A 19,175-nucleotide genomic window follows, 5' to 3' on the forward strand; every position below is an offset into this window, starting at 1 on the left:
AGAAGAAGAAGAAGAAGAAGAAGAAGAAGAAGAAGAAGAAGAAGAAGAAGAAGAGAAACCAGACAATTCCCAATTCCCAACAGCTAAAAATGTGACACTAAGGACACTAAGGGACTTGGAGAGATGGCTCAGTGGTTAAGAATGCTTACTGTTCATGCAAAGGATTGGAATTTGGATACCAGTACCCAAATCTGGCAGCTCAGAACCAACTGTCTATAACTCCAACTGCAGGGAATCTAATGACCTATTCTGGCCTCTACAAGTCACCGGCCCTCTACATGCTCATATACACACACACACACACACACACTTTTAAAAATGTGACACTAGTCCTATATATAGGAGCTGCTCATCATAGGATGAGACTCAGTGTTTTATGGTAGAGATAGGGGAAAAAAACCTGAAGTATGTGCCCTTCTATTTATCTCCTTTCCTACCTGATAAAGATACTCGGCATTTCTTAGGAAGAATCCATTAATGAATGCTGGGCGTAGTGCATACCTGTAATTCTAGTACTCAGGAGGCAGAAGCACGAGAATGAGGAAAAGTTCAAGGGCAGTCTGGTCTACATAGTGCATTCCAGGCTACCCTGGGCTAAATAGTGAGACTAGGTCAAAAATATAAAATAAAAGAAATACAAGGATTACTTTTACAATATATTTGTATTTCTGCTATGAAAACACTTCTTGGGGTTCCTTTCAGGTCCTGTGATTGCCTTGGAATTTAATGGAGATGACGCTGTACAAGAATGTCACCTTATTGTAAATGGGATATTCAACGGGACAAAGGTATAAGATCTTACTGACTATATCTCAATCCAGCTTTCCATTTTATCTCCTTTCCCTTATAATCAAATAGTACTTGTATTTATGGTATATCCCTTAACATCACCATCACAACCATCTGTAACTCCAGCTCCAGAGGATCCAACACCCTCTTTTAACCTCTGAGGAAACCGGGCATGTGTGTGGTATACATACTACATACATTCAGGCAAAACATTCATATACATACAAAATAAATCTAAAAACTTAAAAAGAAAACCCAAACCTGTGACTTTGTTCTGGAAGAGGTAGCCTTTGACATTTAAGGGCTACAGAACTAATTTTTTGTTTATTTTGTATTTGGAATAGATGTTTGTATCAGAAAAGAAGGAGACCGCATCTGGAGATGTTGATAGCTTCTATAACTTTGCTGAGATCCAGATGGGGATATGAAGCGGATTGTGGTATTAAGCCCCTTCCATCCTTTATATACAGACAGTTTGATAATATCCTTACATATGTTAGTCACTTAGCAATTAGTAATTTTTACTAATGCTATAATTGTTAAAAGCTATTTTTAAATAACTCTTTAAATACCATATCATTTACTTGAGTATCTAAAATAATTCATTTAAATTGAGTAGTTTTAATCATCTTATAAACTATTTAATTTGCTTCAATAAGCTTGCAGTTTTATTTCTTTTCATACAATAGTCTTATTAGGAAATGATCATGATTTTATTCCTAATTAAAAGTTCTTTCATATCTCTGGTAATTTAAACTTTCCAACTTACCTTAGTGCTCTATGATAATTCATTTAAGAATATATTTTGTTTCTTATTTTCTCTTTTAATTTAGAGGAATTTGTTACTAGGTGAAATTAAATAAGCCTATGCACTTTAAAAAATATATACATAGCCAGTTAAATAATAATTTCCTTCTTGCATTATATGACTAATGGGATTTTGTACATGGAGTTGACATACTATTTTGTAAATTGGGAGATTTTTAAAAAATGGGTATTTGAAAGCTGAATGTGGTCATGGCGTCTGTAGTCCCAGGCTACTTGGGATGCCTAAGTGGAAGAATCACTTGAGTTCAGGAGTTCAAGAACAGCTTTGGCAAGTAAGACTCTATTAGAAAGAAAAAGCAAAGATAACCAGCTTTGCAAATACTTCTAACTGATCCTGGCATTGCTGTTTTAAGGACTACTTCCAAGTAGTACAGCTGATTTCTAAGAACAACTGCCAGATGATTCTCCAGTTTTCTAATAAGAAAAAGTTAGATACAACATAAAACTATAGAACACCAATGACCAAGCTGGGCGTGGTGGCGCACGCCTTTAATGCCAGCATTCGGGAGGCAGAGGCAGGCTGATTTTCTGGGTACGAGGCCAGCCTGGTCTGAGTGAGTTTCAGGACAAACAGGGCTATACAGAGAAACCCTGTCTCGAAAAACCAAACAACAACAACAAAAAGAACACCAATGAGCAACAGCTTTGACAGAGGTGATCACTGTCTGTGACTAGCTGTTGTGACTAGCAAGAGACCTAGAGCAAATCTTATGACTTTTAAGTAAGGAACACTTAGGTATGATGATAATCTAGACAGGTTATTCAAAATCTCCATCCATTTTTTTTTCTCATGATTAAAGTTTTGGTTACTTGAAACCATTATTTCTCAATTCCATTTGATAATAGTAACTTCCTGAAGGAGGAGTGGGAATTGTTCAGAAATACACATTGATGGATCCAGTCTAAAGGTGCACAGATTCAGTTTTCAAGGGAAACTGAAATAGGGTGTATTGTTATCTAAACTAATCAGTTCTGAAAGTGCTGATAGGGCGATTTTATCATATTTGGCAGGGAACAGGAACAGCTTTCATAGGCTCATTTACAGGAATCAAAATGGAAACTTTTATTTTTATAAAACTGAGATTGAAAATGGCCACTTGTAAAAATTCCTTCCATGGTTGTTACCAAAAGTGTATTTTCCTGTTTAAAGTGGTTTTGGAAACTTTCAGGCCAACTTCTAACTATCATGTTGAATTGTAAATGTGTAGAAATAATGCTTTTTTATTTTGAATTAATAATATTGAGTACCTACACTGTGTCTAGCCTACTATCAGCATTTCAACATTTCTTTTATTATAAGAGCATCATGTTCTACAGAGTCAATATGATCTCATAAGGTGCAAATAAAAACTGCTGGCAGGGCAGGTATAATAATTTCTATCATAGTTTACAAATGGACTTTGCAAATAGTGATCAGAGGCATTAACGTTTCCCTGAGCTAAGCTAAATTAAATGCATTCTTTTCTGCCTTGATTATATTACTAATTTTCTTTACCCACTTTTGAATTAATCTCAATACTTGCTATTTCAAAACTGAAATGCAATGTTATAAGGGGCTATACATTGAGTTTTTATCGTATCAATACGATGTGTAAAAACTCAAGAATATTATATAAAGGAGACATTAAAGATTTTCCCACCAAATTTAGTATGTTAACCAAAACCTGAAACTTTATATCCATTTAGATAGGAACTTTTTACAAGTACTTTTATGTTGTTTTTGCAAGTCTAGACTTCAATAGTAATCATAATATACTAACTACATTTTATTTCTGAATAGTTTTTAAATTCATGAAAAATTAATAGCCATGAAAACTGATTTTTATTGTCATATTTGTTTAAGCATCTTATTAGTTTACTTCTCTTGCATTAATAGTACTGCTATATTTTGGGTCTGTATATTTATATGTAGCATTTATATGTAAATTTATCTAGTGTTTTAAAAATGTGCTTTGAAATAAATGTTAAAATTAAAATGGTTCGATGCTACTTTTTTGAAGAGTACTCTATATTTACTCATACTTGTACCAAAATTTGATAAAATTTTTATTTTCTTTTGGGTGTTTTGTTATACAAGTTTTAATTTTAAAAACAAAATAAAGTGGTCTAATCTCTGTTTTATACTAATGAGAAATGAACTGTTATACTGAGTGTGTATGTATTTGATGTATATATGTGCATGTGTATATACACAAGGTACTCTGAAGAAATGAAAAGGAAGAAACATATTTTGATATAAGGAATTTACATCATGTTTTCTTTGCTAAAATAAGTCACATTTTGTTATGGCTGAATATTTGGTAAGATTAGGCATCTTTCCTTCCATATTTTAAAAACATGCTGGATATAGCATATATAATTGTAATTCTAATACTCAGGAATTCAAGGCCAGCCTAGGTTATATATTGAATTCCAGGCCAGTCTGGGCTATATAGCAAGAGCCTGTCTCAAAAAATAAAGAAGTGTGATAAATTTTCATTCAGGTTTATAAAAGTAGATGGTATTTTTTATTGTCAAGTTTACCAGTCTTTGTCCTCCTTTCCTGTCTCACAAAACAAATACTGAAAGTGCAAATTGGTTTGTTTGTAAAAAGATAACATTATGTTTATTTCTACTTATAAAGGTTCAACAAGTACATTAAGAACACTTGGAGCATTGAGAACAAGCAGAAATGATAACACAATAATAAAATTGCTTCCTGTTGGATATTTCTTGATGTCTATACTTTGTTTTTCTCATAAAAGATATATTTAAGCTTTCTTTATAAACAGGAAAGTGATTTTGATACACATTAAAATTGAAGATGCTCATTCTATACTGTTAGTTCTACAAGCTCTAGAATCGTGGTGCCTTCAAACCCATTCAAGAAAACATTTTATCTTTTAAAAGCTCAGTCCTAAGTGGGACATTTGTATCACACTCGTCCCTCCCAAGCTCAGGGATCTTTTTTAGAAGAGGAGGTTGGAAAGATCCAGGGGTTGTGGATAACATCAAGGAAACTATTTTCCGGATCCAAACAGGCAGGTGCACATATGACTGTGTACTTATAGTGACTGTGACAGCAAGCACAAGTCTTGTGCATGCTCCAGCCAGACAAAAATTCCTGCATGGAGGGAGGGTGGGCACAAACTCCCACCATGAGTTAAGCTATTGGTATTTGATTGTTTCTGGGAGAGGGAGAATCAGGTTTCTTGAATGATGTGACCCTGGTAGGTTGACCATAGGCAGGCCACACCCACAAAACTAGCTAGAAAGACAAACTGGATTTGATGAAAGGAAAGAAACAAAATTATGTCAGAAGGAAGGGGAAGATAGAGAGGGTAGTTATGGAAGGAGTTGGGGGGAAAGGATAAATATGTTCAAAATATGACACATGAAATTCCCAAAGAATAAATTTGTTTGCAAAATAAATGCAGGAAGTGTGATCCATTGGGATTGGGTTTTGTGGCTTGATTTCTGCACTGTATCTTAAATACTGTACTACTTCCAAAACAGCAGAGGATCCTTAAAACATATACTTTTTAAAAAGTTTAACACTAAAAAAGCTTTCACGTCACTGGTAGTCATGTAGTAGTGTAGCTTCAATCTGAAGAATCTCTCAAAGGTCCCTGTGTTAGGTTTAGCAGGTAAAGGAACTTGCTGTATAAGACTGGTAATATAAATTTGAACCCACATAAAGGTAGAAGAGTCTATTACATGGGCTGGAGAGATGGCTCCCTAGTTAAGACACTGGCTGCTCTTCCAGAGGTCCTGAGGTCAATTCCTAGCAACTACATGGTGGCTCACAACCATCTGTAATGGGATCCTATGCCCTCTTCTGGTGTGTCTGAAGACAGCTACAGTGTACTCACATACATAAAATAAATAAATCTTTAAAAAAAAAAAGAATTGATTACACATAGTTGGCCTCTAACCTTGACATGTGTGCCCTGTCACAATAATGAAAAATTTAAAAGGTCCATGTTTGGGACATCTGTATTATATTTTTCCCCCAAGACTCAGGAAGCATTGCAGAAGAGGGGCAGAAAGATTGTAGTAAGAGCCAGGGAAGACTGAAATGAAATAGTGTCTCCTGAGTATAATAGGGCCCCTGCACTCCTAAAGTCAGCAGCTATAGTTGCCTGCCTAGCATTTGCACAAGATCAAGCCAATTAACCCTTCAACGCTGTGATTGCCTGCCTCGTTCCTCTCTACAAGATCAAGCCAGTCAACATTGTAACATCGATATGGATCTACTTGTAGGTGTTGAAAGGGTGATGTGGTGGGATCCTGGAAGAAGTTGGGGGATAGATATGTTCTAAATATATTGTATTCATATATGAAATTACAAAAGAATATAGTCAGGCAATGGTGTCACACACCCTTAATCCCAGCACTCTGGAGTCAAAGGCAGACAGATTTCTGAGTTCAAGACCACCCTGCTCTATAATGTGAGCTCCAGGACAGCCACAGAGAAATCCTATCTCAAGAAAAAAGAATACACATGTGTGTGTGTGTGTGTGTATGTATATATATGTAAATAGTTTTAAAGTCCATGTATTAAAGGAATGGTCACTAGCCTGTGGTACTGCCAGAAGGTGGTGATTTTAGGAAATAGAGTCTGGTGAAGGTGACTGATGGCAGGCATATTTGAACCAGGACCCTCCCCACTCTCTTTATGCTTCCCAGATACCATGAAGTGAACACCTTTGCTATATATGTCCAACTCTATGTCACTATGCCTTACCAGAGGCCTGAAAGGGACCAGCTGACTGAAAACAAGTACTGAAATAAACCTTTCCTCCTTAAAAGTTGGTTTCCCTCAGGTATTTAGAACAGCTTATGCAGATTTATAGACTTATGCAGATTTACACTATCTTAATAGTGAAGGCCTTTTTGTTAAGTGAAGTAAGTCCTTTACTCTTGACTTGTTTTCTTTCTTGGTATATAGAGAATATTAGAGAATAGAAATGTCATTATATTTCATCCCTTTTTGTATATGACACTATGGCTTTTAGTGGTAAGATGTTCAGAAACTGATTTCATACTTTCTTGGTGAAGGCTTATTCTCATCTATAAATAGTGAACATAATTGGTATAGCCCTCAGAATTCTCACCCTGGCTCTGATCCTCCTGTCACCTGCCTTCACTTCTTCGGTTTACCCTTATCCACTTCTAATTAGACACTGAAAAAAATAACTTAAATTGTATGACATCTAATTAACTGATGCTTGTTGTGCCCATTGAAAACGACAAGTAATTTATAAAAGTTAAGTATCATTGTGCTGAACAAAGTGGATGTGATGCTTTTTAAAGTAGTTTAGTGGTAAGGGCCATACATCTCACACAACTAGGTAGCTTAGTAAGAAAAAAACAAGTATAAGTGGCAGGTAGGACTTGAGTGCTGTTTTCTTGCAGTGTGCTGCACTTCCAATTGTAAAATTCAGGTTGGTTTTATAGGCTCATTAATAGACTCTTTTATATTGTTCTTATAAACAGACAATAAGTAATTTAAGGCCTAGCAAACACGGGAGTGGATGCTCACAGTCAGCTATTGGATGTATCACAGGGCTCCCAATGGAGAAGCTAGAGAAAGTACCCAAGGAGCTAAAGGGATCTGCAACCCTATTGTTGGAACAACGTGATGAACTACTGCTTGTGGACGTTGTACATCGTGGTGCGCACTAGGCTCCGCACCACGATGTACAACGTCCACTCACTGGAAAGAGAGGCCCATTGGACTTGCAAACTTTATATGCCCCAATATAGGGGAATGCCAGGGCCAAAAGAATGGGAATGGGTGGGTAGGGAAGTGGGGGGCGGTATGGGGGACTTTTGGGATAGCATTGGAAATGTAATTGAGGAAAATATGTAATAAAAAATATTAAAAATTTAAAAAAAGAAAAAAAAGTAATTTAAGAATAATTTTAGGTGCTGGGGATGGAACCCAGGACCTTGCATATGCTAGGTAAGCGCTCCATACCATCCTTACATTTTCTCTCATTTGAGTCTCAGTTTTAGGGCTGTGAAGAGTCTAACAATCCCGATTTTTGATTTTGGATAGGAAAGAAAACTGAGTGTCAGAAAGTTTGGATGGCCTGTCAACCTCAAACCATAGTCACTGAACTGCAATGTAAGCCTCTTTGCTGTCCCCTTGTGGTTACTAGGGAAACAAGACTCACTTTCCTATGTGAAGCCTTTTCCAACAACACACACACACACACACACACACACACACACACACACACACGGAAGTTTAGTTGGGAAAAGGAGAGATTAACAAGTAGGCTGTGCACAAGAGAAGGTAATGGTGACTCCAACAAAATCCCTTATCCGCAAGGATGGGAGTATCATGATGAACCCCATTCTTCGATGAACTACTAAAAGAGGAAGCAAAGTTATGTGCGGGAAGAAAGAGTGAATAAAGGTGATGAGGGCAGAAGTATGACAGACAAAAATGGAACCCTCAAAAAATGAGAATAGGATTTGATACCTCTTACAGTCCTGATCTTTAAACTTTGTAAATGGATTATCGAGTTCAAAATAAAATTTGAATGTTAAAAGATGTTGGTAAGCAAAAGATAAAAAGAAACAGCAAGTGGAAATGCTTCTTTAAAGACAGGGTTTTTATTTTTTATTTTTGAAATGGAACTCAGGGAAGGCAAGGATTCGTGCTCAGAGACAGCTGCAAGAAATGACCTTTGGCTCCAAACCAAAGACTGGCCCTGGGGCTCAGAGAGGAAGATTCTTGCTTAGTGACCAGTGGAACAATGGAGTTCAGGAAGAACTAGATTAAAGGATAAGAAGGGAGCAGTCAACAGCGAGACATTCAGTCAGTTAACACAACTTTTATTGTTGCTTCTTTATACCTCACAAGAATGATTCCTGCTTCTGCCCATGCTGCTATACTTAACAAGGGTGCTTTTAATCTTGTCAAAAAGTCCCTACATGTTTCATTATTCACACCTTCTCTGTTTCACTGTGTACCCATCCTTTTTTTAAAATTTTTTAAATCATTTTAATGAATGGGTGTTTTGCCTGCATGTATGTATGTGTATTTTCATGCTTGGTGCCTGCACAGGTCAGAAGAGAGCATTGGATCCCCTGAACTGTGGTTACAAATGGTTGTGAGCCACCATATGGACATTAGGAACTGAATCCAGGTCCTGTGGAAGAGCAACAAGTACTCTTAACCACTGAGCCATCTCTCCAGGTACCTTCCCATTATTCTTTAAAATGCCTCCCTAGATTAAGTCCTTACATGGATTACTGTCTTTTTCACCAAGTACTTTGATAGACTCGAATTTTTCAGCTTTAGGACTTTGCCTCTTTGTCTAGATCCTCTAGATTTTCTTTATCTTTCTCCACGTCATCTGTCATCATGGTAGAAGATTCAGTCATGTCCACGTGGGTCAGTGCTTGTCTACTTTCAATACTTTTGAGCAAGGCTGGAAGACCATGAGTTCAAGGCTACTGTGGGCTATATAATGAGACCCTACCTCAAAACAAACACATGAACAATAAGAGTCTAACTCCTTTACTTTCATCTCTATGATTTTTTTTCTATGTATTTTTTTGTGTCAGAGTCTCACTTTGCAGCACTAGCAGGCCTGGGATTCGCTATGTGAATCAGGCTGGCTATACACAGATCAACCTACTGAGGTTAAAGGTGAGCACCACCATGCTTGGCTAATCTAGATACTTTGAGACAATACAATTTAATACCAAAAGTTTAGCAGCACTCATTATTATATCTAAACTGGGAAATGAGCATTATTTATATCTAACTGGTTATATAAAGCTCAAATTTTCTTTTGATAAGAGGTGCTAGAAATAAAAACAGGTAAGGAGAAAATTTTTAAGTATTATATTTTCTCATGCACCATCAAAATGCCATATTAGGACTTCCCTGGGAGCAGGAAGAACAGAAGAGATGAAACTATTGGGAAAGTAAGGGTAGTATTTCACTTGTGGTCATGGTTTTTTGTTTTTTGTTGTTGTTGTTTTTCTAAGTCAATGCAAGATCTAGCAAAGGAGAAAATTCCTGAGACAGGAGATTAAATCTGGAGATTCTGGTTCAGATTCCAATGGAGGCTTTGAAAACTGCTTAAATCAATACATCCAGAAAGTCATGCTGGAGCTGGCATCATGTTGGGACTCAATTTCATTTTAATGTCTTCAACTTTTTAAGCCAGGTTTGGTATGTCAAAATATATCCAAGTAGTAAATGGAATATGCGAGGCTGAGGTATGTTAAGGATTGCTGTGGCTCTTCTGTTCTTTCCTTGAAGTACATAAACCTCCTCACAGCTTCAAGGACCCTACCAAGCATGGCTGGCTGTCCATCTGATTGCAGTTTCTCGATGCCAACTTTCTGCTCAATGTGTGCATTTAAATAGTAACTAAATAACAGTCCTCCTGGCCTTCCATGTACTAAACTGAAAGTATCACTTCTGTCCTTGCCTGCACTCTGCTCTTACCATCCATGCATCTCTTTCTACTGGCAATATACAGTTTTCTCGGTTCCATTGTTCACATTTTAGAATCACCTGAGTGGTTTTGCACTTGCTAAGCAGCTTTTTTTTAATTAATTAATTTCATGTATGTGAGTACACTGTCACTATCTTCAGACACACTAGAAGAGGGCATCAGATCCCATTACAGATGGTTGTGAGCCACCATGTGGTTGCTGGGAATTGAACTCAGGACCTCTTGAAGAACAGTCCTTAACCGCTGAGCCATCTCTCCAGCCCCCACTAAGCAGCTCTTAACTAGCCTGGTTTGGGCAATGTTTCTTTCAGGCATGTTCTCCTTTTGAACATTCAACCTCAAAACCCCGATGGGTGCTACTGACCCTACAGTGACTTCATCAGCCTCCTAGCTAGGGTTCTTACTAGAGAATCTGTCTCCTTGTTTCCTCTGTAGTCTCCTTCACTGAGAGTAAAGGCACAGTAGAGAAGAGCAGAGCTCTGTGGCTTGTTATCTATGGAACAGCAACCTGGGGATGTGACTCATGGGTATGCTACATGCTTAGTAATCCAAGGATTCTGGGTTCAGTTCTCAGCAGGGAGAAGAGGGTGGAGGGAAGAAAAAGAAAACTGAACAGCAAGTATGTCCCATGTACCTGCAACCCCCCAAAGTGAACAATGACTTTTTCATAGTTACTATCGCAGGCGATGGTGTTAACCGATAATTGCTTCAAGAAATCAATCCTCTGCTTTAGACATTAGGCTTTCTGACTATTAAATCAGAGGCAATCAATGAAAAAATAAGGTATTTTGCTTATATTCTTTTCTGTATCAAGAATCCCCTTTCCCACTCCCTTTGCAGATACTCAAATTCTGCCCAACATTCAGTACAAACCCAAGCTGTCTTTGCATCAGGAAACCACTAATCCCTGATTTTTTTCCCACACTACTCATGTCAGAGTTGCCCCCCCACACACAAAAGGTGGAGAAGCCTCAGATCTGAGAATGACACACTTCCTGCTACAAACCACTGTGAGAAATCTCTGTCACCTAAACAATATTTTCAATTTCCTCATCTGCAAAATGAGGATTCTGGCCTGTTTGGCAGTTATTTTGAGGCAATCTACAAAATAAGGTAAAAATGTTAGCCTTTGCTCTGAAAAGAGAGAAAAACATGTTTTTCCAAAGTGACACAAAGCTCTCTGTGGACCTATACTAAGACCTCTGTACACAACCCCTCCAGGCTCAGGCTGCCTGAAACTGCCTGAAGCTGGATAAATGCAAATACAGACTTGTTTGAGGAGACTTCTTAGACACGACTACCACTAAATCAGTAACTCATTGAATAGCTCCCATGAGCCACCAGTGTGGAAGTTAACTAGAAAGGTAGGGAAAATTATTAAGCAGGGTTCCGGGAACAGCTCAAAACCTTAAGTTAGGCAACCCAGAATCTCCACAGTATCTTGAAAGCCTTTCTATCTTACTGCTCTGTTATCTTAAATGTGGCTTTGCTTTTTGCTGGTGGAGTAGCTCCCACGCCTCTAAATCCTGTAACTGCATTCTAAGCAGAAAGACTAAAGCGGGTGAACAGTAAAAGCGAATGAATGCTGTCTCTTTTCATCAAGGAAACAATAACTTTGCCAAAAGACTTACTCAGTAGACTCATAGCTCATTTGCCAGACCTAGGTTATACAGCTATCACAGCTTCAAGGGAACTAAGGAGACAATTGTACTAAGTACAATGTTGTCTTGGAAAATTGAGATTCTGACAGAAAACATGAAAAGAATGGATAGTGGGTAAGCAAATATCACATTAATCTGACCAACTGCTTAGAAAACATCAAACAGCTGGCTATCAAGCCAATGTCCAGGTTGGAAAGCACCCCACCCTCACATGTGCATTCTCTTCCCTTTGTTTGCTCTCTGATAGCCACACTGGGTCAACAAACACTTCAGGAGAATCCTTGGTCTCTGACCCTACACCTGGCTACCTCCACCAGACAAAGCAGGTCCTTGGGTCAAACATTAAGTAAGAAACACAAAGAATTCATTGTTTTGCTTTTTGTGCAGTTATAGACAAGTTCTTCCCAAATTACAGCAATTAAATAAAATGCAAAATTTAAAAAATCTGCTCCCTGGATATACCTTTTTAAAGTTATTTATTTATTTTATGTGTATCAATACACTGTAGCTATCTTTAGACACACCAGAAGAGGGCATCAGATTTGATTACAGTTGGTTGTGAGCCACCATGGTTGCTGGGAATTGAACTCAGGATCTCTGGAAGAACAGCCAGTGCTCTTAACCACTGAGCCATCTCTCCAGTTCCTAGATATATCTTTTTAAAACCTTACTCATGGTGCTTGAGGTTAGAGGCATTGCTTTTGTGTGTTTGTGTGTGTGTGTTTTAAAGAAAGCAAAAGGTTAAAATAACAATAACAAATCCCTGAAGGCAATGTCTTCCTTTATATCAAAAATACTTGTAACTCTTTTAAAACGTTGTTTTTTGATCTCCTCTCTTGAAACTTTTGAAGTATGTAGTTTATCTTTTTTTCTATTACACTAGAGAATTTTTTTAAATAAATGAACAAAATAATGAGTCTCCTTATGGCACTGCTATACATGCACATCTCTACCCCTTTTGTTCCCTGCCCCCACCCCACTGTGGGCCCTCCTCCCTCCCACACAGGCTCCTCTTGTCAGAAAACTTAAATCACAAAATTTTATAGATAATTATACTATTTTTCTGATCTCTGATTCCCTTTTATTCCCTACTGTCTCTTTTTTGCTCTTCTGTGCTATTTCTCTTTCCTCTGCCAATTTTAGTTTATGTGTTTTGCTCCATTTAATGCATATTTGTTGTTCATATTAAGTGATTTTTTAAAAGGGATCAACTTTCTGTAATATATGAATTTTAAAAATACTGTTAAAATCAGAAGAACGAGATTTAAGATCATTTCTTAATCCACAAGTTCCTTCAGAGAAAGAGAAATGAAAATACGTGGATCATGTGTCTCAGTAAAGTTAAACTTTTCCAAGAAATTTCTGGAGAACATAAGGAACAAAAATATTGCTATTGTAAATTTTTTAAGGCCCCAGTTTTTTTAATCCTGTCCAGGATGCAGGATTTATGGACAGACTTGGATAATCCATACATAGAAGGTGGCTGAGAGCAATTTCATAGCTTCTGTCCCATAAGGCTTTGGTGCTTCTATCTTCAGAAAGCTGACTCCAGAGCCTTGTGAGAACTCACTTAGATGATGGTTCCCAAGAGGAAGAAGTCTTTCCTAAGCCGGCCGGACACAGCACAGTTTACTTCAAATATGGACAAGGATGATTTGTCTCTAAAGCTGACCATTCTCTGGAATTCTTTTTGAAAGAATCTTTTTGGTTTATAAAAAATACAGTCTAAAGAAAGCTTGGGGAAAATAACTTTTAAAATGCATGTAGATCTGGATTTGCAAAACATTTTTAAAATGCATGTAGATCTGGATTTGTAAAGTGTGTGGTTGCATTAGTGAAGATCCCACCAGAGAAAGAAACTCCTTTGTATACACACATACACAGAGAACCAGTGTGGGTTGGGGTAGACATTCTGGAGGTTGGCTAGGCAACTCTGAAGTTTGCTTCCTTTAGGGCAGGCCATCAGAATTCTTCACTGGAAGCTCAGTTCTGCTTAAAGGCCTCCAGCTGACTGAATTATTATCTAGAATAATCTTCCTTTAAAATCCCCTACTGATTATAGATTTGAATAACGTCTATAAAACTCTTTCACAGGATCACCTAGATTAATATCTAATTGAATAACTTGGGACTGTGACCGAACTGTGCTAAAATCCACAATTAACCACTGCAATGGAAAAGAGAGAGAGAGGGAGAGGGAGAGAGAGGAGAGAGAGAGTTTCAATATATATAGCCTTGGTCTACAAAATTCACTAACCACATGGAAGAGGAAACCATAGTGACTAAAACTATTTCCTGGAGTATGCTAAACTGCTTGCCATTAACTGATACGAAAATGTATTCTTTAATTGAAGTGAATACCCAAGATTTCAAAGAATAACTGTATTTCTTTCAGAAATTATTTTCTCGTGCCACACATGTTAAAAGAGCATGGAGCTGGCTTAGTTGATTCTTTCCACTTTTCCTTGAGATTTCTCCTAGAGATTGTGAGTACTGTAAAATATGAACACCTACATGTAAGTTGAAAGTACTTTTATTTTGAAGTGTTGGGTAAGTTGTTTTTTTTTTTTTCTCTAGGCTCCTTTGTTTACCTGTAAAATGTAAATACTTATTACTATCATGAGGGCTTGGGAAGAATTAGGTGAGGAAATGTAAGTTAAATACATAGTATACAGTCTACAAATAACATTTTGATCCCTTTTCATGAATATATCCTTCATATGAAGTCTTGTGAGTTAAAAGTTCTCTCCGCTGAGTATGGCAATACATACCCAAAATCCTAACACTGAAGAAAGAGGCAGGACAGTTATGAGTTGAAAATCATCTGAGCTATATAGGAAGACCCTGCATTAAAAGCCAATGGCTGGGAATGTAGTCAGCTGTACAGCACATTTCTAGTACATGTAGGGCTGAGTTTTTTTTTTTTTTTTAGATTTATTTATTTATTATATGTAAGTACACTGTAGCTGTCTTCAGACACTCCAGAAGAGGGCGCCAGATCTCGTTACGGTGGTTGTGAGCTACCATGTGGTTGCTGGGATTTGAACTCTGGACCTTCGGAAGATCTCACCAGCCCCTAGGGCTGAGTTTTATCACCAGTAGGCACGCGCGCGCACACACACGCACACACACACATCACACACACATTCTCACCACCACCACCTCCACCACCATCACCAGCCAAAGCAGTAAAGAACCAAGTGAGATCTCTAGTTCTCATTAGTTTATCACACTGACTAGAAAATTCTCATTGCAGACAGACTCAGAAAGACAATTTTCCCTTATATGCAGAATTTAGGTGTGTGTGTGTGTGTGTGTGTGTGTGTGTAAGAAAGAGATATGGGGAGATAAAAGTAGAAGGTGGACTGTCGGGGAAGGAAAAAGTCTAAAGGGTGTGAAGGGGATTTGGGAACAAAAGCCAGTAATAGAAAAAGCAAAAGTATTGCATGTTTTCGCTCATGCATAATCAAGAAAGCAATCGAGAAAGAGAATAAAGGGAGAAAGAGGAACTTGGGAAGGAGGGAGGAAAAGTTAGTCTGTGTGTATCTGTGTGTAACATATGAATGCAGAAGCAGGATTATACAAGAGAGAAAGGGGTACCAGTTTGAGAGAGGGACAGGGGTAGGTCACACAGGCATGAGTATGAGTGAGATACACTGATAACTGTGTATGAAAATGTCATAATGAAACTCATTATTTTGAATGACAAAAATTTAAAACAAATTTCTTAGGTTTATTTATTGTATGTGTACACACATGCCACCGTGCACATGCTGAGGTTAAAGGACAACTTGAAAGAATTAGTTCTCTCCTTCCACCATGTTGGTTCTGGGGTTTGAACTCAGGTCATCAAGCTTGGTGGCAGGTGCTTGTAAGTACTGAGCCACCTCCCTAGCCTCCATTCTTTAAATTTATTTTTTACTTATTCACTTTATTTCCCACTCACTGCCCCCACCTCCCAGTCACCCCCTCCTACAGTCCTTCCCTCACCCCCTCCTCCTTTGAGCAGGTAGGGGCTTCCTTGGCTATCCCCCAATCCTGGCACATCAAGTCTCTGCGGGGCTAGGTGCGTTCTCTCCCATCGAGGCAGCCCATCTAGAAAAAACCATATCCTACAGACAGGCAACAACTTTTTGGAATAGCCCCTGCTCCAGTTGTTCAGGACCCACATGAAGACCTGCATATCTGCTACATATGTGCGGGTGGCCTAGGTCCAGCCCAAGTATGTTCTTTGGTTGGTGATCCAGTCTCTGAGAGCTTCAAGGGTCCAGGTTATTTGACTCTTGCTCTTCCTGTGGAGTACCTATCCCCTTAGGGCCTGCAATCCTTCCTCCTGTTTTTACGTAAGAGTCACCAAGCTCCACCCACTGTTTGGCCATAGGTGTCTGTATCTGTCTGAGTCAGCTGCTGGGTGGAACCTCTCACAGGACAGTCATGCTAGACTCCTGTCTGAAAACGTAGTATCAGGGATTGTGTTTGCCCGTGGGATAAATCTTAAGTTGGGCCTATTATTGGTTGACTGTTCTCTCAGTCTCTGCTCCATCCCCACCACTTTTTTCTTAATAAAATGAAATGAAATAAAATAATATTACCAACACCACCAAAAACTTCTTACTAGCTAGATATTTTGTATTGACTTCTGTGTATAGTGTATTAGTTTTTTAATCGGTGACAAAATAGAGATGAAAGACTTACTTTGTCTCCTGGTTTCAGAGGTTCTAGTCCATAGCCCCCTGGCTCTGTTGCCTTAACACATGGAGTCATGGTAAGGGAGCTTGTAGTCTGGACAAATCACCTCGTGGCACAAAGTGGGTGAAGAGACACAAGATAAATGCCCCTAGTGACCAAATTCCTTGAAGTTCCTAGCACCCCTCAAAATGTTGTCATGAAACAGAGACCAGGCTTTCAAACCATGAGCCTGTGGAGGCATTTCATTTTGAAACTTTAACAAAGGCCATTTTTACACATTATCTTCTCAACCTTGAGTGTAGATAAAATTGTGTGCTTAAAATTGCATTTTTTATTTGACAAGTCAGAGACTTTCCTATTTTTTTATCTAAAAATGTTCTTGTGAGTCATGATAGTAATGTTCTGGACAAAAGTAAAGTGTCATCAGGTTTTGCAAGTGTGAAACAATATTTTACTGAGCACAAATGAAGCATAACTTAAAGGCTTTTCAGAATCAGACTCGTGTGGCTTGACACATACACACTGATTGTTTTTGCTTTATTAATTGTTAACTATAAATAGAAGTGTATCTTCCCTGGGAAAAAAAATAAGAGCTAAATCTACAAACCTCTTAATTTCCTACTCCCCATTAGTAACTACCATTCTCATTTGGGCCAGTGCCCTTTCTATGCAGATCTATGTACTCAGGGCAGTTCACAGGCAGAGGAATCCATGTGGAAGGCAGGCATTTACTTGTTCAAGGAAAATGCTGCCTGCTACAGACTTTTTTGGGGGGGGGAGTGGGGGGTTTGAGACAGGGTTTCTCTGTATAGCCCTGGCTGTCCTGGAGCTCACTTTGTAGACCAGGCTGGCCTCAAACTCAGAAGTCTGCCTGCCTCTGCCTCCCGAGTGCTGTGATTAAAGACATGCGCCACCACCCCGGGCTCAGATTCTTATCATGTCAGGTTTGTGGTGTAATGGTCAAGAAAAATAAGAGCAGAAAAAAAGGACAGGGGAGCTTCGCAAAGAAAGATTATTTAATCCTCTCTACTTCCTTGGTCCTTTCACTTAGGATTCCCTGAGCTTATTTATGGCAAGTTACACCACTGAAAACAGCCTAAGCAGTTTCAAGATCTTGCACCCTGTTTCATCAACTAGCCACTAGTTCAAGAGGTATAAACAATCCCTCATGCCTCTGAAAGGAAAAATAATTCTGTCTTTGAAGTGCAAACTGAAGTCAAATTCTGACACTGTCAATTTCTGAAACAGAAAAAACGTCTATTTACTTATTTTAAAATTTGAGATTGCCGGGCGTGGTGGCACACGCCTTTAATCCCAGCACTTGGGAGGCAGAGGCAGGCAGATTTCTGAGTTTGAGGCCAGCCTGGTCTACAAAGTGAGTTCCAGGACAGCCAGAGCTATACAGAAAAACCCTGTCTCGAAAAACAAAAAACAAAAAAAAAAAAAAAAAAAAAAAAAAAAAAAAAAAAAAAAAATTGAGATTGAGCTAGGTGGCACCCATTTATACTCTCAGCACTCAGGAAGCCAACACAGGAGGATTGCTGTGAGTTTGAGGTTAGCATAGGTTACATACTGAGTTTCAGGATATCCTAGGCTACAATGTGAGAGTCTTTTAATAAAATAACAACAAAAGAGAGCTGGAGATATATAGCTCAGTGGCAGAATATGTGCCTAGTATGTGTAAGGCCCTAGATCCAATGCTTAGCACTACAAAGCTTGTTTTATGTTTCAGACAAGATAGTAGCTAGTCGGGCTGGCGAGATGGCTAAGAAGTTGAGAACACTGTCTGCTCTTCCGAAGGTCCTGAGTTCAAATCCTAGCAACCACATGGTGGCTCACACCCATCCATAATGAGATCTGATGCCCTCTTCTGATGCGTCTGAAGACAGCTAACAGTGTACATATATATAATAAATAAATAAATCTTTAAAAAATCTCCTCATTAAAAAAAAAAGATAGTAGTTAGTCAATTCTCCTTGCTGTTCCCTTCTGTGCATAACTAAAATTCCTGAGAAACTATGCAAAGGTTCATTAGAAGGGACTCTGCAGGGTAGAAAGCAGAAAGTCACCGTGACAGGGGCCTTGGAGTCTGAAGGACCTACAGCATTTGGGTGAGTTCTTTGGCTTTTCCTTTTATCTTCCACATAGTTGAGAATGGGTACTAAAGAGGCCTATAATCAAAAGCCTCCATTAAAGTAAAACAAACTGAAGAAAAACCTGTTCTTTGTGGCCAAAGCACTGGGAAAGGAGAAAACACCCTTAACTGGTATCAGCAGTGAAACCCAAGCCTAGAGCCCTGGGCTCAACAGGGCCCAGGTAGGGTCTAGAGATTGTCATCTTACTTTGGTGGCCCAAGACAACTGAAGGAAAAGCACTCCTTCCTTCAGAGAACACCAGCTGAGATTGAGCAGGAGTCCCAAAGGCACCAGGGAGCTTGGGGAAGTATTTTCTTCCTGGTGCTGGTTGGCAGGATCAGCTAAGAGCCAGCAGGAGTTCCAATCCTCCAACTGCACCAGGCAGCTGGCAGAGGCGTGCTCTGCCCAGCTGGCAGCTTTGGTGGATACCCAGCTAGTCACAGAGACCTCCACCCCCACTCCACCACAGCAGCAGGGAAAACTGAGTTCCCACTTCATGTCTGCGGCCCACACAGTGGTAATGGGCAGCACTAGCAGACACCTTTCAACTCCCAAGCCCACTTGACACTTTCAGGGGACCAAGTGAGTTTCAGATCCCTCGACCC

The 19,175-nt window shown here is 38.9% G+C and overlaps 1 protein-coding gene across 2 annotated transcripts in view; it reads left to right on the forward strand.

Annotated features, from left to right (window-relative positions):
* Rp2 (RP2 activator of ARL3 GTPase) overlaps window positions 1–4,327 on the forward strand; it is a 39,673-nt gene extending 35,346 nt beyond the window's left edge. The window contains exons 4-6 of one of the 2 annotated variants that reach the window (XM_021153057.1): window positions 703–788; window positions 1,134–1,228; window positions 4,241–4,327. In XM_021153057.1, coding sequence (XP_021008716.1) covers window positions 703–788; window positions 1,134–1,217 — 170 coding nt within the window. In that variant the 3' untranslated portion in view covers window positions 1,218–1,228; window positions 4,241–4,327. Of the gene's footprint in view, window positions 1–702; window positions 789–1,133; window positions 3,594–4,240 lie in introns of those variants that run through there. The other variant, XM_029473585.1, reaches the window with a different exon arrangement.
* The last annotated feature ends 14,848 nt before the right edge of the window (window positions 4,328–19,175 follow it).

Source organism: Mus caroli, chromosome X, assembly GCF_900094665.2.
Source record: "Mus caroli chromosome X, CAROLI_EIJ_v1.1, whole genome shotgun sequence".
NCBI lineage: Eukaryota > Metazoa > Chordata > Mammalia > Rodentia > Muridae > Mus > Mus caroli.